Genomic DNA, 27282 nt, shown 5'->3' with positions numbered 1-27282 from the left:
TGGGCTGAAAAATTATCCACCTGATAGGGACAAGGATGCCGAAGTTTTGTCCATTTCTCTCGAGACTTTCGCTGGTTTTAATGAGATATTGCGGATATTTATCGTCGTTTTTTGTTATTTGGCGTCAAAACCAAAAGTAAGCAAGCTGGCTAGTGGAATAATTCTGGTTGGAAATGCAATATATGAAGATTTATAACGATAAATGTGCTCAACCATAGCATAATGGGCCAAGGTTTGAGCCGTTACCCCTATATCCCACCTGATAAAATGTTTCAATCGCTTATTATAACAGTTTAACTTTTTTAAATAATAAAGGACGTGCTTATATTAATCAAATTTCGCCACATAATGTGCATCTTGATTTGAATAGTAAGGATGTTTTCAGTATTCAGTGTCGCCTAGATCACTTGACTGGAGTTGAATGGAACAGAATTATATTTAAGTACAATATAATATATTGAAAATTTCGGTACTGGGATTCCAGAGCTTTGTTTAATATGGAATTATTAATGTTATATTAAACACATTAATTTTAGTCCTTAAATTAATTGTTCTGTAATGGTAAGCACCCATTCTAGCTTGTCTTGTTCTTATAGACTGGTTTATATCGTTCCAGTCAACTCCAGTCGTGTATGATATTAGTTCTTGTGTAAAATGGTGCTCAACGAGTAGTCTGATCATTACATATTTTCTTCCTAGACTATCCCCACTACCGTCCCGCAAGGATCAATCAGTACCCAGAAACCACCGCAACCTCCTCCAAGTCCGGCTCTATCTCTTCGCGAAAAAATGAATTCGCTAAAACGATTCATACACCCATCGAATAGACCATTGCCAGATCCACCGGAGAACAAAATCCATTGTAAGTCTTCGCATAAAGTCACAACCTTCCGTACATTAAACAATCATTGATTTCAGCTTCCACGTCGTCGCTGGATACGGTTTCCAAACGATCGTTTTCCACCGGGGCTCCCAGGTCCGTGTCGAGTACAATGGAAAAGATTCAAAACAACACGGCCGCAACGCTGGATCGAATGACCATGCTGCAACAGCGCTACCGTCAGCACCAGGAAACCATGCGGACCGATAGCGATCGAAGCCGCCGAGCGAGCCTGATTTCTAATGCCGATATGCAGGTATTGTTGTTTCTGATATTCTTAATGAGTAAGTTGAATTGTTAAATTGTTCCATGAAATTGTTTCCAATATCCAACCACCTACAGAGCAGTGTTTTCCTCTTCTATATTTGTTATATTAATGTTGGTTTACAATTAATGCTTTTCAGTCATCATCGCAAACTATACGCACAAAACCACCATCAGTTCCATCAACAATACTAAATCAACAGCAGCAGCAATTCCATCAACAGCACCTTGCGTTGCAATCGAGATGGAACGAGCCACCGACACCCAGAATAAGATCTGGCAGTGTTGCTTCGGGTATCAATCTAATGCCCAGTGCTTCTTCCCCAGTGCCTAACGAGAGCAATGCTCCCAGCATTAATAATCAATCGTTCATGTTCCCCCCACAGCGTACGGATTTGGGTGGAAGTCCCGACCCAGGACTGCCTAATCCTCGCAGTACCTCTGTTTTCAATCTGAACCAGATGCACCAACAGCCAGCACAGCCCAATATGTGGGGTTTCACTCCTTTACAACAGGTAGGTCCTGTGGATTGTTTTGCAACCCATTGATAAACAAATTATTTGTACTTTTATTCCCACTATTAGGCTCAATCAATGGCGCAAATGAGTTTCAATCAAATGGGTTGGAATCAAATGAACCCTTGGATGGCAGGCCAGACACAAAACGGTTCGAACATGAGCCTCAACATGCCATCGTCCCAACAAGGTCGCTACCCACCCGACCCGTCAAGATATCCGCCAGGGTGGAACAATGCATGGGGCGGAATGTATCCGTATCCTATGGGGATGATGCCAATGATGCATGGTAAGCTAAATAATTGCTTGAATAAAAGTTTGTTGCCTGCGGTACCATGGTCTGAAGGTGGCTGGGTTCGATTCCCGGTCCGGTCTAGCAAATTTTCTAGTGGCAGTAAGAAGAGGAAGATGATCAATTCTGGCTTCAACGAATAACAATAATGAAATAAAAAAATCAACAATGTAACATAACCTTCATTTTATCAATCGCTTGAAGTAGTTTAGTGGCCTTGGCCTCGGAATTGTACAAGATTGGCTAAGATTGAACAATCATTCTCTCTGTAGAAATTCTAGTATTCTAAGGGCAATCTTTTCATAATCCACACATGACCGTTTTTTTTTCAATTTGCATTTTAACGACACTCTCTTCAAAACTTGGTGAACTTGATAATTCCTCTCCGCTGCTCTCCGAAAGCAGCCCTACTTATTATTTCCCATGTAGTGACTATATTTACTAGCTAGTAATCCCCCAGATCAATTTGAGCCATAAAAATTGAAATGTCAATTTGAAAACGTTTTTTTTACGAACAGATCGTAAGTTTCGAGTGGAAGATGGATTTTCAGTTATAATTCGCTGAAAAATGACGACAAAGATATACTTTTACCCATTGGTAATAATTATTTTGAACCTTATGTGTTAGATTATGGCGTGACGCTAATCATAATTTAAAAGGAAAAATACTTTGCCTTTCTTGTATAGGGTAACGGTACCAATAGTGGAGGTATTAGTAGATCCATAAAAGAAAATATTTTTTAAAAATTCAAAATTATGGGAAATTTACAGCTTTAATATCTTAGTTAATAGATAAACTAATAAATTTGCTAACAAAAATGAGATAGATGTCATTTAACATCAACAATTACTAAATATTGCTTGCGCCACTATGGGTACACTGTTCCTTTAGTGGCGGTAAAAATTAATTTTGGTTCCTATAGTGGTGCTATCCATTGGTTTCTTATGAGACTCGCCACTATTGGCACAGTTGCACCACTATAGGTGCAAGCGAGTCAATTTTGTTAAGGAAAATCATTGTTTTCAATAGTTTTTCAAGCGAAAACTTAAGGTAAGTTGCATTTAACAGGATATTTAAAGCACGACGCATCAACTGAAACCATCGTAAAGTCTATAAATATGATAAATCTCATTAAAACACAACTGCCTCAACTACTGGTGCTACATCCACTAAGGGTACGGTTACCCTATTTGGTTTTTGGATTTTTGACAAAATTGCTTGGGAAAAAAGTGTAAAACAAATTTTTTTTGATTTGTTTTACGTAAAACCTATTTTTTTAAATCTCTTGTTTATTTTTGTTGCATTTTTTCCCGCTTGCAAGGCAGTGGCAAATAAAATTCTCCGACATTGTCTGCGGAATCCCCATCAAAATGGCTCACGTGCTCCAAAACCCAGCTTTCTTATATCTAATGATGTAATTCCATTAGCCCCGCCCCTTCATTAATCATTATGAGTGTACATTTTATTTACACCCATATCAGATCACAAAGGGGCGGGGCTAACGGGCTTAATTTATTACATACAAGAAAGCTGCTGTTCGGCGCGCGCGAGCCATTTTGATCGAGATTCCACAAAGAGCGGTGACATTCGATGAAGCGGAGCGGACATAGCAGCACGAAGGCGTGAGTGGCAGTAGCAATGCGGAAAATTTATTCCAAATTTTGGAGGCTTATCGAAAAATCATCAAGTGGCGGTCGGACAGTTTCAACGCAAGGTGTCGACAAGCGATTGGATGCAGTTAGTTATTGGAAAGGCGCATTGGGAAATGAAAATTGGTTCTTCTCAGGACCAACATTTTATGGAAAGAAAGAGTTAATTGCGTTAATGGACTGTTTCGGTGGCATCGGGTTTGGCGTGGTAGCTTGGTTGCTGTTAGTGATCCCATCCATTCTAATTTACTGCATCATCTCCCTCCGACGCGCTATCAAATTCGCTATTTACGATTGAGTTTTGCACTTTGAAGAAAGTTTATTTCGGATAGTCGGATCAACCTTCTTTTGCATAAAATCAATGAAGGAGCCACCTCTGTGGAAACTATCTACAGCAACCACCCATTTTTTTTTAAGCTTTATTAATGTGTAACAACCACCAGTGAACGTCGCTCGGACAGACAGATGCCAAGAGATAATGTTGGGTAATATGAAGAAACTTCGTCTTGAGTCACATTTCTGTTGTTATTCTTCGCAACAATACGCATCTTAGATAACCAACATATCATAACCAAATTCGGAATTAGAGTTTCCATCCCGAGACATCCCGGGACAAAAAATCCCGGGATTTAGGAAAATACGGGATTTCTCGATTCCCGGGATATTATTTTTGAAATCCCGAAAATCGAAAATGATTAACAAAACTTCTATTTTGAAAACGCAAAACACCCAGTTAAACGATTATTTTATGACCAACTGTGCGGACCAAATTCCTCAGCCTAACCGAATCATACTGAATAGGGGACAGGGTTAGTTCACCAATTCATTGAGAGTATTTTTACTCGGTGCAGGTACTCTATGCCTAGAATGCAGTATTGCAGGTCGCTGTATCAAATATTGTTTTAGAGCTTGGATCCCAACATGTTGCCGAGGGATTCCGACTCCAGCTGCTTATTCTTGCTTATCCGATAAGAAGGATTGACAAAGAAAAAGTCATCATGCGTCGGCGGTAGAAGCGTATATATATTGATGTACATCTGTCTGGGTAGTTCTTATTAGAACACCTATGCGGCATTGTGAAATATCACTAAACAACCAACAGAACACCTCACTTTTCTTGGTTTTGAAGAGTGTCAGGCATCACTTCTAGAGTGTATCGCTTCTATCAAAATCAACTCTGGTCAACAGGCTACAATCAATTTGTCCAATTCTCGGCTTCTGTCAAAATTGTATACCAACTTTAATCGCATAATCTATTAACCCCATTATCGTTAAATTATCGAGTTAATTTACGTTAAATTATCGAACTCCGATAATAATTGAGTTGATTCATCTTTATCGCATCAAGCGATTACGTTGAACTCAATTAACTTTATCGGCGATAATGATAAATTAACGATTAACATCAAGATCAGAAAGCGATCTGTTCAAGATTAGGAAGAGCTGCAGCTCTTGGCAAAAGTATCATTTAGTAGCCTGCCATGAGTTGGAGGATACTCTAGTATTGTGTTTTCTTTGTGAGGGGATCCCATATCTCCAATCTCCAAGGTTATGGGCCCAGTACGATTCTACTGCGCATCTTCCATTTTTCGTCACTAGGGTATTGAATGCAATCCCAGCAACTGTCTAAACCCAATGCACATTCAAAACAATGCAAACAGTCAAGCCGGCTTCAACCGCCAGCAAAGCCTTCTTCTCGGACTCGACGATCCTATATTCCAAAAGGGTACTCTACCTTCCGAGAAAAACGTGAATATTATTTGCTTCTTTAAGTCTTTTTTTTCGAAAGAATTGATTCAAATTAGAATTGAATGAGTTCCAATTTGAACTCTGTATTATCTGGCCTTTCTAAAATATTAACTTTACTGAACATTGAATAAAATCGTTTTTAAATCAAAAAATAAGTTTTCTAAGGAAACATCGAAAAATCCCGGGATCCCGGAATTTCCCGGGATATACGAACAAGTTTATGGGCCCTCCTTAGCCGTGCGGTAAGACGCGCGGCTACAAAGCAAGACCATGCTGAGGGTGGCTGGGTTCGATTCCCGGTGCCGGTCTAGGCAATTTTCGGATTGGAAATTGTCTCGATTTCCTTGGGCGTAAAAGTATCATCGTGCTAGCCTCATGATATACGAATGCAAAAATGGTAACCTGGCTTAGAAACCTCGCAGTTAATAACTGTGGAAGTGCTTAATGAACACTAAGCTGCGAGGCGGCTCTGTCCCAGTGTGGGGATGTAATGCCAATAAGAAGAAGAAGAAGAAGAAGAAGACGAACAAGTTTATCACAAATCCCGGGACAACAAAAATGGCCGGGAAATGGAAACTCTATTCAGAATCTTGCGAGAAAATTTCAAATGATTCTTAGAATTTGTCATTCTCCGAACCGAACGGTCCGTTGTCTGCTGCGGAATCCCGATCAAAATGGCTCCCGCGCGCCGAAAAGCAGCTTTCTAATATCTAATAAAGAAATTTCATTAGCCCCACCCCTTCATTAATCGTTAAGAGTGCACATTACATTTACACCCATACAGATCACAAAGGGGCGGGGCTAACGGGCTTAATTTATTGGATACAAGAAAGCTGCTGTCCGGCGCGCGCGAGCCATTCTGATCGGGATTCCGCGGAAAGAGCGGAATGAGCGGTTCGACAAAATTTGATACAGCGGAGCGGACACAGCAGCACAAAGGCGTGGGTAGCAGTGGCAATGCTGAAAATTTATTCCAAATGGTGGAGGCTTAGCGAAAAATCATCAAGTCTCGGGTACTTTTTCAAAACGGCGTATGTCGCAAATTGTAAACAAACCCGTTTTCAACAGCATATGGCATCAAATTCATCTAAAAATGTGTATATCTTCAAAGCTACATGAAAATGTGTAATTAAAAATGTAAATCAATTTTTTACAAAACGGTGTAACATCATTGTTGAAAATATTGCACATACATCGCTTAGCAGAAAATGTACTTTAAAAAGTTTTTTCGAACAACTAAATAGTTTAAAACGTGCGTCTGCTTGTACTTTTTCATCACTGATTTCAAAATTAAGCATGTTGCTTGAATATTCTGATTTTCGTTAAGAAAAACATTTTACGTTGTTTTTCTGCAGCAAATGTTGTTACGTCGTGTTGTAAGTGTTTCAATTTTTTTGTCGCATGTGCGTGAAACGTTTCAACTTGACGCAACATTTCGACGTATCAACAATGCAGCGTACGGAGCAGCGTAACATTTCGACGAAAGTAGCATGACCTCGGACATGCTGACGTATCAAAACGACGTATGTGATTTATCTGTTGCAGAACGTTGTAACATATATTTTTATCAAAACAACTGAAATGTTCACACGCAGTGCAGATTTCAGGGTCAGTGACGATGAACCTTTTCATAATGTATCGTTGAGGTGTATTCAATTGCAATAAAAATGATTACTTTCTAAATAGGAATAAAAATAAAATCTGAAAACTTCCAAGCTCATTTTCTCAGCTTGATCAAAATGTTACATACGCCGATTTGTAAAAGTTCCCGAGAAGTGGCGGTCGGACAATTCCAACGCAAGGTGCTGACAAGCGTTTGGATGCATTGGGAAGAGAAAATTGGTTCTTCTCAGGATTAGCATTTTATGGAAGGATAGAGTTAATTGCGAAAATGGATTGTTTCGGCGGCATCGAGTTTAGCGTGGTAGCTTAGTTGCTGTTAGTGATTCCATCCGTTCAAATTAATTGCATCATCTCCCTCCGCCGCGCTATCAAATTTGCTAGTTACAATTGAGTTTTGCAGTTTGAAGAAAGTTCATATCGGATTGTCGGATCAACCTTCTTTTGTATGAAGACCTTTTTGGAGGACTTACTTGATACTTGATGGGCTACAGCTCTTCGATGAACCTACGCCGAATGGAGTATCCTTCTCCACTGGACTCGATCCTGGGCCAATCGCTTCCAGTCGCCCTGAACATTGAGCGCCCTCAGGTCCTCTTCAACTGCAAAAAGCCATCGTGTACGCGGCCTTCCACGAAGCCTGCGTTCTCTTCCGGGTTCTCTACTAAATATTATCTTCGCTTGTCGTTCTTCCGGCATACGAACAACGTGACCAGCCCGCCGTAGTCTGCCGTGTTGTATAAGCTTAATAATATCCAGCCCTTTATACACCTGGTACAATTCGTGATTCATGCGACGCCGCCAGATACCGTTCTCCTATTTACCGCCGAGTATTGTCCGCAGCACCTTACGCTCAAACACTCCGAGAGCTCTCCGATCAGCCTCCTTTAACGTCCATGTCTCATGGCCGTATAAAGCCACCGGAAGAATCAGAGTAGTATACAGCGCGAGTTTTGTTTTCGTTTGCAGACTACGGGACTTAAGCTGGTTACGAAGTCCGTAATAAGCCCTATTTGCAGCTGCAATACGCCTTTTCACCTCGCGGGTAACATCAGCACTATTTCGCTACCACCACCACTAATGAACCCACGTTGATTGCCAGCGACCATGTACTTCGTTTTGCTGGTATTGATCGTGAGTCCTATCCTCGCTGTCTCCCTCTTAAAAGGCGCAAAAGCCTCTTCCACGGCACGGCGATCAATTCCGATAATATCGATATCGTCCGCAAATCCCAGGAGCATATGCGATTTTGTGATAATGGTACCGCTTCTTTGCACACCAGCTCTCCTAATCGCTCCTCGAGCGCTATATTGAACAGTAGGTTTGAGAGTGCATCACCCTGCTTTAATCCATCTAAGGTAACAAATGACGTCGATATTTCATCCGCAACCCTTACACTTGATTTCGATCCGTCCAACGTTATACGAATCAGCCGTATCAGTTTCGCCGGAAAACCATGTTCAAGCATAATTTGCCATAATTCATTCCGTTTCACTGAATCGTACGCCGCCTTGAAATCAATAAACAGATGATGTGTCTGCAAGTTGTACTCCCGGAATTTATCAAGGATTTGTCTCAGGGTAAACATTTAATCCGTCGTTGATCGGCCCTCACGAAAACCTGCTTGGTATACGCCGACGAAGGACTCTTCAAGCGGTCTCAATCTGTTGAACAGAATACGGGACATAATTTTGTACGCCGAATTAAGGAGGGTTATTCCTCGGTAATTGGCGCACTCCAGTCTGTGCCCTTTCTTAAAGAGAGGGCAAATGAGGCCGTCCAACCAGCTAGCAGGCATTTCCTCGTCTTCCCATATTTTCGACATAATATGGTGCAGAACTTCATAAAGCTGCTCACTGCCATGTTTGAGAAGTTCAGCCGGGAGCTGGTCCTTCCCCGCAGCCTTATTGTTTTCAGCTCTTTGACAGCTTTTTTAACTTTTTTAACTAGTGTAGGTGACTCCACAGCTTGTCCATCGTCGCTAATATTTATTCTGTTTACCGATGCACCGTCACTTCCTCCATTCAACAAAGTCTCGAAGTGTTGCTTCCACCTGGCAGCCACTTCAGTTTTATCTGTCAGCAAATTCCCTTGTTGGTCGTTGCACATGACGGGAGATGGCGCTGTCTTTCTCCGCACGCCATTGACAGACTCATAAAACCTCCGCATATCGTTCTGCTCCATTTTTTCCTGCGCCTCACTAATAACTTGTTCTTCGTACTCTTTTTTCTTCCTGCGGTGGGTTCGTTTTTTGGCTGCTCTTGCTTCCTTGTACCGATCTCTATTCGATCGGGTACCCGACACCAACACTCCACATCGAACCATCCCGTCCTGGGTCGCCTCTGTGCAGTGCCTACCACTTCTCGTGCTGTTATGCTCACCGCTCCATGGATCGACTCCCATAGATCGTTGATGTTGTCGCTAACGTTGATTGCACTTATCCGTTCGTCGAGCTTCTGGCGGTACTCAGCCGATACTCCTTCCGCCGACAATCGCTGGATATTGTAACGCATCGTTCGCTGTTATCTTTCGTTCGATACAGTTGACAACCGTGATCGAATTTTACTGACAACGAGGTAGTGACACCATCCTCAAAAATGGCCGAAATAAAGGAGAAATAAGCAGAATCAGAAGTGGCGTGAAACCAAACGCAAATATATTTATTTGCAACGTTCGGTTTTCGCCCGCGATGTAAGCGTACGTTGCAAAGTAAAGATTGTGATGTCCCCGACTGAAAGCCAGTCGAGTGACTTCAGCGGCCGAGAGTCATGTTAATTTCACGGTTAGAGATTCAAAGTCCATCCAACTGGGAACAACTATTCGACCTCTTGATTCAGTTGACCTCCGAGTAGTTTGCTCAATGTTAATAAAACGACACAAATTATTATGGCAAATACCATCAATTTCGAATAGCTACGTAGTCCTACGTCACCTTTGCGTACAACCCGATTGGGCTGCACCTTTGAGTTTTTATATTAGCTTTACTGCATCATAAAAAATCAGCTGTAGCTTAATTTAGATTAGTGCCGTTGAAAATACGAAGTGGAAGCATCGGCACATTGTGACGGCCATGTTTGAATTTAAAAAAGATTGTCCTTAACACTTGAGTAATGAGTATGCGCGCTGCATATTATTGTATAATCAGGTGCGAACAGCAAGGTTGAGTTTTTTCATCCTGCGTACAAGTACATACCACTTTACATATTATTTTTTACTTATGAATTTGTGTATGATATCACAAAGTAACGTAAAAATACACTACTATCGCCCCTTCGATCTTTCATTGTTGTGCATTAGAGTGATTCAAATTTTGACATTTTCGCTCTTCTATACTTATACGATGACATTTACTGTTTTATTAGTCCTCCTAAATTTTTAGCTTGTTTGGATGTAACTAGACTGAGCACGCGCAGTGTGAAGTTTGTATGAAAATTACTGTGAAAACAGCCACTTTTGTGGAAAACTGCTCCGCAGCGTAGCCCATTAAGTTCTGAAAATATATGACTACGTTGGCAACGTAGAAAATATTGCATTGAAACTGATCGTCTTTGTTGCGAAACGATTCTATGCTTGCAAAATAAGTTATTGAGAAATACTGAATCGTGGTAAATTCAATTTAACACGTAAAAGAATAACATCTATATCAATAATGAGCATTTTTGTATTCTTGATAACTTACAAAAGTCAGATCGCTTCGCAACAACAACTATCCTCTAGCTTAGGAAGTATTCTATGAAGTCATCGGTTCGATTACATTTGAATAGTCAATAGGTAGCAACGCGGAACTGTATTCCAGTTAAGTGGCTATTTCTATAGTAATTTTCATACAAACTTCAAACTGCGCGTGCTCAGTCTAGTTACATCCAAATAAGCTAAAACTTGAGGAGGAATTATAAAATAGCAAATGTAATCGTTAAAGCACAGAGGACCAAAAAAGTCAAAATTTGAATCACTTTATTGTGCATGCTGGAATAATAACTAATGACATATCTGTATCATCAACAGGAATGGCGATGCCCCCACCGCGATCGCGAGCTCATTCGCGTGCAGCCTCCCCAGCGCTCAGTATCAAATCGCGTAAATCCACCATGTCTATGCGTAATCGTAGCAGCTACATCAACGATCTAACCGATGATGAAGATTCTGATGAAGATTTTGGAAAATCCCGAGGCAGACGAGACCGTCGTCATCGAGTGAATTCAAACAGCAGTCTGGATTTCGACGAACCAGAACCGAACTCATTTGTTCGAGCGTCAAGTGTAAAGCATTCTCGTTTCAATCGGGATCGCCGTGGAACATCTTCAGCAAGATCATTGATAGACTATCCGACATCATACAAACGTGATATTCATCGTTCCAAATATGATCGTGAAGAACTCCTGCGTGACCGATTCGATAAGATGTCACTATCGTCGCAAAGGAAGGTGACTTCCGATTCGTATACCAATGATTCCGATTTGGAAACGAATCGACGAGGATCTAATAAGTCTAAACCAAACAACGAAAGCTTGACTACTCCACGCAAGATTACGTCAGATTCCTTGACAAATGATTCCGATGGTGAAATAGAACGGCGTCGCGTGGCGAAGCAAAGCCGCTCTCCCAGCAATGTATCTTCTCCAATGAAAGTAGCTTCGGATTCATTTACCAACGATTCAGATGCTGAATTTGAACGTAGGAAACAGAGAAAAAATTCTGGACTACTGTCGCCAAAACGCATGGAATCTGATTCGTTAACTGGTGAGTCTGATGTGGGGCGAGAGAAAGTCAAGCCTGTGGGGATCAGAAAACTTTCCGATACGGAAAAGGGTAAACCTGTTAAACCTAAAGCAAGCAAAACAAACCCTAAGAAAGTTCCATCGGACTCTCATACGCCTGATACAGATGGCGATCAGAAGCGAAGATTTGCTACCAAGAAGCCAATGAAGAAAAATTCCAGTACTGAATTCATTCCAAATGATTCAGAACCTGAAACTGATAAGCAAACAGAAATAAAGCGGAAAATATCTATAATTGTTCATGAACCTCCAGAAATAAAGTCTTTATCTGAATCTAACAACGAAAACGAAAATGATCATTCACAAAGCATCGAAATAAAGAATCAAATCAACGAAACCAAACCAGAAGCAATCCAGTTTACGACAGAAGAATCACCGCCTCCCCCACCTCCGATAATTGCACCAAATCGTGAATGGGAATGCGCGTTCTGCACATACGTCAACGAAGCTGGAGTCAAAATATGTGCAATCTGCTGCAAAACTGTAACTGTAGATGTCGAAGCGCCCACAAAAATAGATCCCGAAACTCCACGATCACCACCCCCGGATGTTGTTCAAGAACCACCGTGCGAAAAACGAACAGTTCAAAATCCGACAACGGATGTGAAGAAACTACAAACGATCATACCGCCAGTCGCCAAAGAAGTCGATAGCAAGAAGAAAGGTAGGATGCGCAAAATATCCTTTTGGCCCGGCACTAAAGCGAAATAGTTGAGTGTTGTTGCACCTTAAACCAAAGAGAACGTGTTTTGTACCCCCCGAAGAACCACTCCATATTGTATCTATATATTCATGTAGCCCTAAAGTCAATTCAATACCGATACCTAGCAAATGACTTTTGTACAGTTACGAAATCCAACATTTCCCAGCACCTTTCCTAAAAATACAGTTTTACAATTAAAGTGTGTTGTGTGTCATTGTGTAATAATAGCATTTTTATGATTTCGTGTAATTAGCAAATAAATATTTATTTTGCAAATAAAATGCTTGTCGAAGAAGCCAAACGTTTTAATGTGTGTTGTTTCTGTTCTCGTTATAGACAATGATGATCGCTTTGGTGGTGGTGTTGAACAATCAGATCAGGTTGATGAGTTTTTACTCGAGGAAAATCAGTACGAAAACTTTGAAATTCAATCCGCCCTCCCAGTCAAATTAGAAAATCCCAAAGGCAGTGGTGAAATCAAGCAAAATTTAGACAGTGAAGTGACAAAACTTGTGAACAAGGTAGTGAGAGAAAAAGTATCCACAGGATGCGGCCCGTCCCCCCCGCGGGAGTTTATCGAGGAAAAGGAAGCTATGGATACTGTCGATAGTAGACCGTCTTCCTCGGCTAGGGCCTCGATCGGAACGTCTCCTCCTCCACAGGACATGTCCACACAGGTTAGTGAATGCGTTTGTGTAGATCACATTGATAGTAAAGCAGGCGAATATATATTACATCTTCATCGTAGTCTGAATTCATTTTTAAAAATATTACTGTTTACTAGATTTGTCTCATGATTATCTTGCTTCGTACGAACAACTGGCCATTCTGCGCAAATATTTTTTTCTGATAAATTGATAGAAGGTCAATTAAGTAACAAGAGTTGTTGCCATTTTGACATTTAAAAACCAACTTCTATTATCTCATGTTTTGCCTTTCTCATAAAACAATTTATATGGTCGCTCCAAAAACGAACTTTTTATAAAGATCCGAGTCGGACAGTCTGTGGGTAAGTTGTACGACTATTGGACAGTAGGTACAACTTGCCCACAGACGGTCCGACTTTACTCCGACCGAACCAAATTTCCTGGAGGCGGAGACATAGTTGTACAACATGTCGGAGCGTGTGTGGGGCCTCTTACCAATCGACTCCGCTCAATGAATCGAACTGATGTCTGTGTGTAGTATATGTAGTATGTGCGCAAAAAAACTCACTCGTTTTTTAGCACTCATTGACCGATTTATACGCAATAGGTTCCATTCGACGGGGAATATTGCAAATGGGCCAGATTGGACAATGGAATCAAAAGTTGTGACAAATTAGGATTTTCAGAAAAACACGCTAAGAAAACCTCACTCAAGTTTTTTTAGTATATCTAATTAGACCTGTGCGCGCCGCCGATCATAATTTTGCCACGCCGGTGACTAATCGCAATAAAAAAAATCAATTTACTTAAGTCGAGTCGAGCCAAGCACGGACACTGAAAACGGCCTAATAATTGAGGTCGAAATACGTATCTATGAAGAAATAGTTTGAATGAGGCTTTATCTAGAATAATAATACATAAATTGTTAAACTGATCTTTGGAATGCGTTAAGCTAAGGCCTAATTCAATCTATTTTCATTACTATAGTGACACAACTAACCAAAACTTTTTTGTACAATATTAGTACACTCGTTGCCAAAATTCGGCTGACGATTTTCACTTGAAGCAGCACATAAAAATTGCCTAAATTACGTCTTATACAAACAATTTACAATGAATAATGCACCAACATTTCATGGGCCGAAAAAGGATCCAACACCAGAGCCAAGTTTAGGAAAATTGGCCGAACATAAAGTTCATTTCGCACAAAACTTTTGATGGATTAAATAATAGATTTTGAACCATTATTGTTGTTTTTTGAATACTTAGCGTAATAACCAAAAGTAAGAAAGTCGTTTGGTGGCATAGTTTCGGTAAGATCTTCAATATATGAATATTTAAATCGATAAATGTGCTCAACCACAGCATAATAGGCTAAGGTTTGAGCCTTATACCCTATTTTCAAATATTACGAAATTTAATTTTATTTTATTGTCTCGAAATTATTTAATACTGCACTATGGTCCAGGATACAGATTTACGCGGAAAGATGCATTTTACGCCAAAACTATGTTTTTTAGAAAAAACTGTTGTTCTACAAAATTGTTCGAAATAGTAAGGCCATCATTATGGTTCTACCAAAAAGTAGGGTGGCCCATCATATAAAAAAAATTAGAAAATATTTTTTTTATTTTTCGAAATATTGACATGTTATGTTCTACAAAGTTTTAGCGTAGCTTATTCCAATCAATTTCGCCAAAAAAAAATTTTCTGTGGCTCTTAAGTTGGCTGATTTAGAGCAATTTTACCTAATTGGATTAGGGTGTACCTTAAAAAAACAGTATTTTTGATCTACTTTTTTTGTTTTAGATTTCTCGAAAAAGTCGTGTTCAACTGACTTTTAGAGCTCGTAAAAATGCAACTTTTGATGGGTAAATATGCTCAATATCTTTTACCGATCAAAAGTTATAATCGTTTTTCTGTCAAAATTACATTTTTTCATAAGTTGATATCTCCGGTTAGGGCAAACCAAAAAATTATATTTACACGGCAGCTGAAAGAGAAATTAATATTCTTTATTATGTCAAAAAATTGGGGATATATTATTTTTTTATCTCAAGTTTTATCAATTTTACTAAAATCATGTTTTTTCAAATAAATTAATATAACTCGACAACTGAAGAAGTCACAGACAATGTTCTTATAGCAAAACACGCGTTTTGACAAGCCCCAAAAGTCTTCAGAAGATGACATTCGTGAGAAATGAAAAATAAAAAATCTACAGCTTTAATACTTTTTATAAGTTTTATCATTATCATCGTATTGCAAGATTTACGAGAAAAGATGCATTTTCGGTCTGAAGCATACTTTTAAGAAACAAAGTTTGTTCTACAAAGTTGTTCTGGATACTTGAGCCCTTATTATAGAGTTACCGAAAAATAGGGTGAGCCATTTTATAAAAATGTGAAATTTTTATTTTTTTTTATTTTGCGGAATATTGACATAAAATGTTCTACAAAGTTGTAGCGCAGCTTTTTCCAATCAACTTTGCTATATAAACTTTTTATGTAGCTCTTAAGCACTCACTTGTTTAGAGTAATTTTACTTACCAGGATTAGGGTGTCCCTTAAAAACAATATTTATGATCTGCTTATTTAATTTTTTATTTTTCACGGATGTCACCTTTTAAAGACTTTTGGGGCTTTTCAAAACGCGTGTTTTGCTATAAGAATATCGTCTGTATCTTCTTCCGTTGTCGAGTTATATCAATTTATTTGGAAAAAACATGATTTTAGTAAAATTGGTAAAACTTGAGATAAAATAAAGAATATTAATTTCTCTTTCAGATGCCGTGTGAATATATTTTTTTGGTCTGCCCTAACCGGAGATATCAACTTATAAAAAAAAGTAATTTTGACAGAAAAACGATTATAACTTTTTATCGGAAAAAGATATTGAGCATATTTACCCATCAAAAATTGCATTTTTTGAGCTCTAATAGTCAGCTGAAGACGACTTTTTCGAAAAATCTAAAACAAAAAAGTAGATAAAAAATACTGTTTTTTTGAGGTACATCCTAATTCAATTATGTAAAATTGCTCTAAATCAACCAACTCAAGAGCTATAGAAAAAGTTTTTTTTAGCAAAATTGATTGGAATAAGCTGCGCTCAAACTTTGTAGAACATAACATGTCAATATTCTGAGAAATAAAAAAAATATATTCTAATTTTTTTATATGATGGGCCACCCTATTTTTTGGTAGAACCATAATTATGGCCTTACTATTTCGAACAATTTTGTAGAACAACATTTTTTTCTAAAAAATATAGTTTTGGCGTAAAATTCATCTTTCCGCGTAAATCTGTATCCTGGACCATAGTGTACTGTATTGTAAAAGCCTTATTGTAAAATTCCTGGAATTTCTAAGAATATTCGAAGAAGTATCGTTTAAACATTCATTTATGAATTCCTTAGAAAAATACTCCAGAAATTAGTTCGGAAATAAATCAAGAAATTTATTTGATAACTCCTCCAGATATTCCTCCGAAAAGTAACTTTTAAAACACCTTACAAGACCGTCTAAGACGAGTTTAGTACTTTCCATTTAATTCCACTAAGTTTTGTTATCTTTGCAGATACGTATTTCGACCTCAACAATGTCTTGTACTTGACTCGACTTTACTGGAAAGTACGAAACTCGTCTTAGACGGTTCAATACATTCCACTAAAAAGATTTTAAAATATTTTTTTTTGAACCTTAGAAGATTATTTTAGGAATTCTTCCTAAAATTTTTAGGGTATTCCTTCGAAGATTCCTTAAATTCCTTAATAATTTTCATCCTACTTAATTCTTCAGAAAATTCCTTACGAATTTCTTTCGGAAATTGCTTAAAGAAATGCTTTCGGATTTTGTTCCACGTATTCCTACATTCTCTTTCGGAGACTCCTTGAGGAATTCCTTTGGAAGTTTCTTTAGTAATTCCTGCGGAAATTCCTAAAGGAATTCCTTAAAAAGTTACATTCGTTTTTTGAGAATTTCTTCGGAATTTTTTTGGAGAATTTCTTCAGAAATTTTTACTTTTGAAATTGTTTCGGCAATTATTTCATGATTCGCTGGAAAAAAATCTTCTAAATATCCATAAGGCATTCATTCAAAATTTGCCTAAGGAATTTCTTCAGAACATCTTCCAGCAATTCCTTTAAAACATTCTCCGGGAATTCTTCCGGAACTTCCTGCAGGAATTTCTTCGAAAATGCCTTTATCTTTCCGAAAGTCTTTTAGTGTTTGTTGTTTATTTTTTGATTTTTTCTTTCGAAAATTCAATAAGTAACTACATTGCAAACAACTTCATTTTCAATAAATTTCAAAGGATTTCCTGGAAGATCTACCGAAAAAAAATCTGGAGAAATCTCCGAAGGAAATCTCAGAGGTTTTTCGAATAATCTTTTAAAGAAATCCCTGGAGGAATATCCGAAGGAATTCCTGGCGTTTTTTTTTTTTTGATAATTTAAGAAATAAAATTCTTGAGTAGCTCCCAAATAAATTTTTGGAGACGTTTTTGAAGAAATTTGTGTTGGGTTTAGTGCAGGAATTTCCAAATAAATTTTTGAAGGCATTCCCAAAAGAGAACCTGAATGGATTTTCGAAAATAATTCCTAAAGGAACTTCTGAAAGAGTTTTTGAAGGTAAAATACTTCCCTAAAGAATTCCTAAAGGAATTTCCAGAGGAATCCATAAAGGTATGTTTGTGGATTTTATGATGGAGTTTCCGAAGGAATTATCAAAGGATGTATGAAACGAGCTTTTAGTTCATTTCCAATTCTAGCAGCTACTGACTGAACAGTCAAGTTAAAGGTACATGATAGTAATGGAAACAGTATGGAATTCCATTTCCAGTTCTAACGATTGCTAGAACATGAAAAATATAGATAAAGATACAAAGTAGGATAATGAAACGGACCTGATTTGAACCCACGACCTCCTGCGGCAGAAGCAGTAGCCATATGACTACCAAGTATTGTCCCTAGGAAATTGCCTCAAAAAGTTCTACAAAAACTCCTCCGGAAACGAATTCCAGAAAGTTCTTCGGAAATTATTTCGGATATTCCCTTTTATTTACCTCAGAAATGACGTCAATTTCCTCCTCGTATTCCTTTGTTTAAGAAAACCTTAGGAAATTTGTTAAGGTTCGTTCTTTTGGAAAATCCTTTGAAAATTTCGTAGGAAATTGCTTTAGGAATTGCTTCATAAAATCCTTTAGGAATTCTTTCGTAATTCCCTTAGAAAGTCTTTCGAAAATCATTCGCAAATTCCTTTTGAAATATCGACGGAAAATATTTTAGAATTCCTCTAAAAATTCATTCACAGATTCCTTCGGAAATATGTTTAGTCTTTGAAAGTTTGCTTAGGAATTTCTTTGGAAATTAAAACGGAGAATTATTTTACGAATTCATTCGGATTTTTTTAGAAAAAAAAACGGATTTTTTTAGAAATTCCTCTAGGGGCTCCTTAGCAAGTTCTTTGGCAATTTTTTTCTGAAATTCCCATAGGAATTCTTTCAGAACAACCTTAAGCAATTCCTTTGGAATTTCTACGGGTAATCCTTTGAAGATTCTTCGGTAACTTTAAGAAGAAGTTCTTGGACATTTCCCTCAGTAATTCTGTCACAACATTCTCCATTTCTTTTGTTTTTTTCGGGAATCTCATTTCATCTCATCTCAATTCATTCAAAGAAATTTCTTCGGAAATTGCTTTTGGGAACCATGCGAAAATTCTTCTAGGAATTCCCTAGAACATTTTTTCGAAATTTACTGAAAAGATTCTTTCTAGTTTTTCTGCAGGAATTGCTCCGGTTCCCTAATGTGAACTTTTTTTGAAGTCGGTGCTACAGGGAAAAATTATAGAATACCTATGCATATAATAAGCAAGGCCTGCGTGTCCAAACCTTTGTGCCTTATGACGAATAAACAAGTCTACATTTAGCAAGCAAAAAAGCTAGTTCGGTTTTGTATTTCCTTGGTGTGAATTGTCAGTGTGGAAGTCAGTCGTGGGATCAATAATGAAGATGGCCAAGTTCGGACGAAGTATATTTACACTAAGTTCTTTCGAAAATTCCTTCAAAAATTTTGATAGAAATGTCTTGATAAACTTTTTTCGCTATTCCCTCGGAGTGTCATTTTTGAACCCCTTCGAAGATTTTTTCAACAAATTCTTCGGAAATTGTTTTAGGAAGTCTTTCGGAAACTATTTCATTCCTTAATAAATTTCCGAATGAAATCCTGAAAGAATATGCTATGGTTTCACCTGTGGTTTTACTAAAGGAATTTCCCAACGATAACCGTAATGGTTTTTGAAAAAATGCCTATATGAGTTTCCGCAGAATTTCTTATATGGTTTCACAAAGGAATTTTTAATGAAACTTAAAAAAAATCGTAGTTTCCTCCGGACATCCTTTCAGGAACTCCACCAAGAACTTTTCTAGAGCACACCCTATAATACAGACTATTGAGGCTATTACTCCAGTGAACACTACCTACTGCTGGATACCCGGGAATTGCGGAATCAGGGGCAACGATGAAGCGGACCATTTAGCAAACCTCGGAAGAAATGCTAAAAAATGGAAAATTAACGTAGCAGGCACAGACATCAAATCCTTCAACAAAAGGAAAATAACCGAATCATGGGAAAATCACAGGTAGAAGGATAAGCTCACCAGGAAAATAAAAGGTTAAGTCACGCCATGGTCCGACAGGCACAGTCGGAGGGAACAGCAGATCCTATCGAGATTGCGAGTTGGACACAAGAAAATTACGCACGACCACTACATATCAAAGAATAACAAACCCATATGCTCCAATTGTGTGACCCCGTTGACGGTAGAACATGTGTTAGTCAACTGTCAAGAATATACAGATGTGCGTTTAAGGCTGAAGTTGAAGGCAACAATCAGAGGCATACTAAGAAACGATGATGAAGATGAATCCAAAGTGCTCGAAATTTTAAGGAATTTGTACAATAGAATATAAGTCCCCTAATTCTTTTCAAGAAGTGAACCATTCATTTCATTTATTTAGTTAACATCTAAACAGATAACACTGAATCAACAATTTGACGCCACAATGCACGGTTCGAGGCCGCATCTCTCCATCCTCGGATACGCCCCACGCTCCCCAAGTCGTTCTGCACCTGGTCTGCCCATCTCGCTCGCTGCGCTCCACGCCGTCTCGTACCTGCCGGATCGGAAGCGAACACCATCTTTGCAGGGTTGCTGTCCGGCATTCTTGCAACATGTCCTGCCCATCGTACCCTTCCGGCTTTAGCTACCTTCTGGATACTGGGTTCGCCGTAGAGTTGGGCGAGCTCATGGTTCATTCTTCGCCGCCACACACCGTCTTCTTGCACACCGCCAAAGATGGTCCTAAGCACCCGTCTCTCGAATACTCCGAGTGCTTGCAAGTCCTCCTCGAGCATTGTCCATGTTTCATGTCCGTAGAGGACTACCGGTCTTATTAACGTCTTGTACATGACACATTTGGTGCGGTGGCGAATCTTTTTCGACCGCAGTTTCTTCTGGAGCCCGTAGTAGGCCCGACTTCCACAGATGATGCGCCTTCGTATTTCACGACTAACGTTGTTGTCAGCCGTTAGCAAGGATCCGAGGTAGACGAGGTGAACCAGTCCGAAGCTGAAAACCTCTATAATAAAAGGAAAAAAACTTTTCTGGCATATTTTTTCAATTTTTGAGGAAAATATTCAATTTGGTTGGTCATCGTGCCCCAGTCTTACTCAGCTAGAGCACATTTTAGTTATGTTGATCATCTAACGTTATGTTGATCAAGAACGCGAGGTGGGCAGTAATCTGTCCATTGTGGTTGTCATTAGTGGATTCCATCGTGAATGACCAAGGGTCACAGCAGGTGAACGAAGTAGCACTGCAAATTCTCTAAATATACTGAATATGCAGCCGTTCAAACATTGCCCAATTGTATATGTAACACAAAGAATAGTAGTTAGAATTTTTCTGAAATTTAGATATATTGAGAAGTAAATCGACTGGAGTTTATCAAAATCCTGAATTGGGAAAACTTTTATGAAAAACATAATAACAAATTAGTCCTATGACACCGAAGTCTAATTCTAAATACTGCTCAAGGGTTACGAAAAGTGAAGCACATACCATGATGAAGAGAGTTGACTGCAGCAGGTTAAAATCACTGCTATTTTGCCAGTAATGGTAATAATAGTCACCATGCTACTACCCAAGCCATTCCTGAGCGAATGATAGACAAAAAAACAACGATTTCAACAATGCTGTTCTTACAATAGGACCTCTAGTAAACATCAAATTCTGTTCCCTTCGTACTTGTCGGATGCTTGCGATGTCGGGACCTGATATTCACGGCATTTCTTGAAGTATGTGCCGTACAGTAAAGATCTGGTCCGTCATCGAGCGGCCGTCAACGAAGCCGGTTTGATAACTTCCCATGAACTCATTCACTATTGGGTACAGACGGCAGAAGATGATCTGGGATTTCACTTTGTAGGCGGCATTTAGAATAGTAATCGCTAGAAAGTTCTCACAGTCCAGCAAGATTGTAAGGTTTTGTTCTAGTTCATAAAAAAAACTACCATGCGCCTCCATGCGGATACTGAAAAAATAAATTTCCGCAACTAAGCGACGACGCAGAGTAGACTTAAAATAGATTTCAGTACAGGATACCATATTTTCTGAAATTGAAACATTGGACAAATGAGACAACATAAGCCACTGATCGCCGTGCTGGTTGCTATGGGAATATTTTTCTTGGAACTTGAATAAAAGAGTAGTCAATTTAGTTAGGGGGAAAGACGGCTTTGGCAGGTTTTGTTCTATTATTGTCAGGGGGGTTTTTGTCGACCAAATTTTATGAAATTTGGCCACAATATTCTTTGATATGCAAAGAATGTGGAGGCCAAATTTGAGCATAGTCAGTCATAAAAAACCCCCTGCCAATAATAGAACAAAACCTGCCAAAGCCGTCATTCCCCCTACCTCAATATTGACAAAAATAGTTTGATGAATATTAACAAATTTTCGAATCGCCTTTTTCTCTAACGCAATGCCCAGCTTCTCTTAACTTTTCGAATACGAATGGAATAAAATACGTTGCTTGTTATAATTGTATGCCGAGTTATAAATACAAACCTGCAAAGTGAAAAGATTTCCTAATGTCGATAAACAATAAGATATCAACGTTTCCTAAACAAGATGAAAACATGTGAATAAAGAAATACTGTTTGTATCCCTTATAAGTTATGCCGCTTGAGAGATAAAAATGAATTCAGACTACAGTAGATATCAAGTTGTTTTGCACATCATTGTAACATCACCCAGTTCATCATCACCCATTAATTTATCCATGCTAGACCTATGAAACGTTCGAGAAAGTCCGTGAAGATTCGTCGACCATCGAATCGGTGCAGGTCCAGTCCAGCAACAACCTGACCCAACCACCATCAGGCGGTGTTTATAAACGATCCCATTCACTAGCCACTCCACAGTTACTGCAAGTGGCCAATTCTCGCCCGGACAACATCCAACAGAGCTTCTCGACTGATACGCAGGTTCGGAAATAAAAACTAATGAGTCGTATTGTTACGACTGCATGAATAATAACATTTATTGGAGTCTACGCTAAAACCATGCGTATGCTTTTACTAAAACATGTACATGCATCCGATTGATTAAATTTTCTCCACAAAACATTTTGAATTTTCAGATAGGACGTATAACGATTTGTGACAAAACAAATCTAAAATATTCTCCCAAACGCAGTTGACACACAGTAAATTAATTAAATTACATAAATCTGCTTCGAGAGCTAATTATAACACCGATGACAACATCTTGCTAACACACTTCTGGTTGATCTGTTTCTAATCGCTTCATTTATATTGCTATGTCGTTCAGCGATGCGGTGTTAACCTCCTTGTACGTTTCGGGCACAGAGATGAGTAAAGCTCGTCATTTGACGATGATGGCGAGACTATCCCAATGCAACGCAACGCTAATTGTTGACGTTATTTTTTCGACGATGATAGGTACAATGAAGTAACCGTCAATTTCGAAACATTATTGGCAATGCTTCGGGAAAATCGTACTACGTTTCGTCGTTGCGTCGTCAGTGCAGGAAATCATGCTGGTGTCGAAATTAATTTAAATTGGCGTTGAATATCTACATCAGTTGATTAGTGAGTCTCTTGTGGAAAGTAGCCGTTGTCTTGTGGGAGTCTGATTATTCAGGAGCGGTAAACTATTCGAGTGAAAAGCTTTGTGTAAAATGTGATTATTCTGTGTTGAGAAATTTGTGGCCGTTTCCGTGTTTATCCGGAAATCCGTGTTCGTGCATTAGCCGCTAAGCTGGGCTCGATCGCTCGTATCATATGCAGCTTTAAAGTCGATAAATAGATGATGTGTGGGCACGTTGTATTAGCGGCATTATCTGGCGTACGGCGAACACCTGGTTCGTGCTAGAGTGTTCGCTCATGTATTCCAGCTAGTACTGCCCCGCGAACTCTGTTGCAATCTGCTAGTCAACGGCATAAAATTTTGGGAGAGTAGTGATTGCGCGGCCGTTGCTACAATCCAGCTCATCGCCCTTTTTCTAGATGTGACACATAATAGCTTCCAGCCAATCCTGCGGCAGAAACTTCTTCTCCCAAAAATTGGTAATTACCCAGTGCAGCGCTCTAGGTAATGCCGCACCACCCTTTTTAAGTAGCTCTGCTGGTAGTTGGTTAACCCCACGACTAAAAAACAACAGCAGGCCAATCTCCTCCTGAAAGACGTATGTCTCGTCAAATGCTCTTCGTAGTGCTATCGCCACCTTTGTATCACCTCACGCTCGTTCGTGCAGTGGTTGCGGTGCCGCCAATAGCAGATCGAAAACCTCTCCGGTCATCTTCAAGAGCACTTCCGTTGGAAGTGTCACTTCAGACTATTCCGCGTAGTCGTGAGCTAGTCTACCGTCTTATAGCCACCCAATGTAGAGCCGCGGCGTGCGACTTTGATGCCTAAATCGTCGAGAGTTTTGAGCGCAGGCATACTGTAACGAGGTAGTGTTCGGAATCGATACGCGCACTGCGGTAAGTGCGGACATTCATGATGGCGGAGAAGAGTTTTCCGTCGATTAGAACGTGGTCGATTTGGTTTTCCATTTCTTGATTAGGTGACCTCCATGTGGATGTGGATATTCTTGCGGGGAAAAAGTGCTTCGAGCTACCATTCCGCGTGAGGTTGCAAAGTTTCTGCACCGTTGTCCGTTGTCATTCGATACGGCATGCACATTATCCGTTCCGATCACCGGCGTACACGTTTTCTCCCTTTCTAATGGAGCGATCATGTCGGTGATGACGATTTTAACGAGTGGGCATCCATCGTATTTTTGCTCCAATTGTGCATAGAACGCTTCTTTCCAATTGTCGGGCCACCCGTCGTGTGAGCATTACGCATTGATGATATTGTAGTTGAAGACAGCATTTTAGTCTCAGTTGATTGGCTGTCACCCAATCACGGGTAGGCGCATCTTACCCAGCACTATGAAACCGATTCCCAGCCCATTGGTGGTGCCACAGCTTTAATAGTAAGTGGCCGCTGGATGCCCGCTTTTCCAAACTTTCTGTCCTTTCCATTGAATTTCCTGCAGCGCTACGACATCGTAGTTGCGGAGATGTAACTCGATGTATATTATCCTGTCGCAACGTGCGAAACCAAGCGACTCGTAGTTCCATGTTCCAAGCATCCAATCGTGATCCTTTATTCATCGCCTATATCGTTGAGGATTGTATCGAATCGTCCTATTATCGCTTATGTCGTTCGGAATGATTGATTTTACAAGCGGCTTATTGGGCCTGTGCAAACCTCCTGTCTCGCTGGAGAGACGTCGTGACAGGTCTGTTTAGTATCCTACTCAACACCAAGACTTGGGCTAGTGCGCTTTGGTAGATACTGCTTGCAGATACAACCCCGCTGTCAAATCCCTCCATTTCCAACTTACAGTGGCCTGTGAAGGGGTCGACAAATGTATCAAACATAGACCCTGCTGCCCAGAAAAGCTAGGGAAGAAAAGGGTTTTCAAATTCAAAGGCACCTGAACAAACAAAAACCGAGAGAATGCTCTTGATTATCAAAGAAACCACTAGAGTAAGTCCTTAAGGTCTTCAAGTGCAAACAAAAGTCTATCAACATGTTTCAAATAAGGTACATGCTCTTTGTGGTACATATCTTTTATTAAGTACACAGAAAAGTTGATTGTGTTTACAGCGCCAGAATAGCACAACATTTATTTGGTTGCAGCAACGTAAATATGAGCAAATTTGCTTGTACACTCAACCCTCACTTATTGGAAGCACGTGAACCAAAAAGTAAAAAGATTTTTTGCTAAAATTTCTAGTACACCCGATTCTGTTTTTACACGGATTTTTTTGCACGGCCGTGTAAAAAAAATCCCATACAAATTTTTTGCAAAGTTGCTCCATTTTGCATAATTCGTCGAGAAATCATAAAACTTCTTTTACACGGATTTTCGAATTTTGAACTGAAAACTTTTTTTACACGGAACGCATCCCCCGTGTAAAAAAAATCGGGTGTATTTCACTGTATTTATTGATCGTTGGATACTTTTAAACACATTCACTTGCGTCTTACATGAGGTATTGTAAGATCTCTCCAAACCCAGGCATATGAGATGTTAAAAGATCTCCAAATTGTCCTGGAGTTTAATCAAATGGTCAATCGAATCAACCAAAGTCTTCATGATGTCGCAAGCCGTGGTATCAACTAATTTATGTCCTCCGATGATTTGTCTTTCACTTGCGTCTCAGAACAAGACATATGAAGTGTTGTAAGATCTCCAAATTGTCCTGGAGTTTGAATCAAATGGTCTGCAGAATCATTAAAGGCTTCCATGGTGTCCCCCATCTCGGTGTCAACCCAATTTTGTCCTTCAATTATTTGTCTTTCACTTGCGTCTTCAATTCTTGCATGTATGAAGGTGTAAGATCTCCAAATTTTCCTGGAGTTTGAATCAAATGGTCTACCGAATCTACTGAGGCGTCCATGATGTCCCCAGCCGCGGTATCATCGAAATCATGCCCTCCGACTATTTGTCTTTCACTTGCGTCTCAATCCAGGTATATGAGATGTTTTAACGTCTCCAAATTGTCCTGGAGTTTGAATAACATGAACTACCGAATCAACAAAGGCTTCCACGATGTCCCCAGCCGCGGTGTCAACCCAATTTTGTCTTCTGAGTATTAGTCTTTCACTTACGTTTCAAATACAGGCATATGAGATGTTGTAAGATCTTACAACATCCCAAGCAACCAGAAGTTCGGATAAGAAGGGCTATTTTGGCTTATTCAGCTCTCATTTTAAGTAATTTTTTGTATGGTGGGAGCGTAAAAGTGAACTCCGTTAAGTTCCGTTAAGGATGCTTGGAACTTGATGCGAACCATAGTGAACCAATTAGTTCGGTTAGGAGTAAATTTAAGTAAAATCTGAACTTCTGGTTGCTTGGGATCTTACATGCCACAATATGAGATGCAATTCGCAAGGTATCAAAACTCCAAGACAACTTTGAGATCTTACCACATCTCATATGCCTTGGTTTGAGACAAGTGAAACACAAATACTCGGGAAATATAATTGAGTTGAAACCGCGACTGAAGACATCATGAAGGCTTGGTTGATTTGGTAGACAATTTGATTCAAACTCCACGACAATTTGGAGATCTTAAAACAACTCATATGCCTGGATTTGAAACGCAAGTGAAAGACAAATGCTCTGAAATCATAATTGAGCTGATACCACGGCATAACACATCGTTGAAGCTTTGGTTGATTCAGTAGACCATTTGGTTCAAACTCCAGGACAATTTGGAGATTTGACAACATCTCATATGCCTCCATTTGAGACGCAAGTGAAAGACAAATACTCGGAGGACATAAGAGGGTTGTTACCACGGCTGGGGACATCATGGAAGCCTTGGTTGATTCGGCAGACCATTTGATTCAAACTCCAGAACAATTTGGAGACCTTACAACATCTCATATGCCCTGATGTAAGACGCGAGTGAAAGGCAGATACTCGGAGAACATAATTGGGTTGTTACCGCGGCTGGGGACATCATGGAAGCCTTGGTTGATTCGGCAAACCATTTGATTCAAACTCCAGGACGATTTTGAGATCTTACTTCATCTCGT

The 27282-nt window shown here is 39.4% G+C and overlaps 1 protein-coding gene across 6 annotated transcripts in view; it reads left to right on the top strand.

The window, feature by feature from the left end:
• LOC134212158 (E3 ubiquitin-protein ligase lubel) overlaps positions 1-27282 on the top strand; it is a 90138-nt gene that overhangs the window by 37784 nt on the left and 25072 nt on the right. For 3 of the 6 annotated variants that reach the window (XM_062689771.1, XM_062689766.1, XM_062689768.1), the window contains exons 6-12: positions 700-862; positions 919-1136; positions 1285-1659; positions 1729-1948; positions 10976-12412; positions 12788-13128; positions 22446-22643. In XM_062689771.1, the coding sequence (XP_062545755.1) occupies positions 700-862; positions 919-1136; positions 1285-1659; positions 1729-1948; positions 10976-12412; positions 12788-13128; positions 22446-22643 (2952 nt within the window). The remainder of the gene's footprint in view (positions 1-699; positions 863-918; positions 1137-1284; positions 1660-1728; positions 1949-10975; positions 12413-12787; positions 13129-22445; positions 22644-27282) is intronic. The other 3 variants (XM_062689772.1, XM_062689769.1, XM_062689770.1) reach the window with 2 other exon arrangements.

Source organism: Armigeres subalbatus, chromosome 2 (assembly GCF_024139115.2).
Source record: "Armigeres subalbatus isolate Guangzhou_Male chromosome 2, GZ_Asu_2, whole genome shotgun sequence".
Lineage (NCBI taxonomy): Eukaryota > Metazoa > Arthropoda > Insecta > Diptera > Culicidae > Armigeres > Armigeres subalbatus.
Note: the sequence above shows the minus strand (reverse complement) of the source record. Positions and strands in the feature narration are given on the sequence as shown.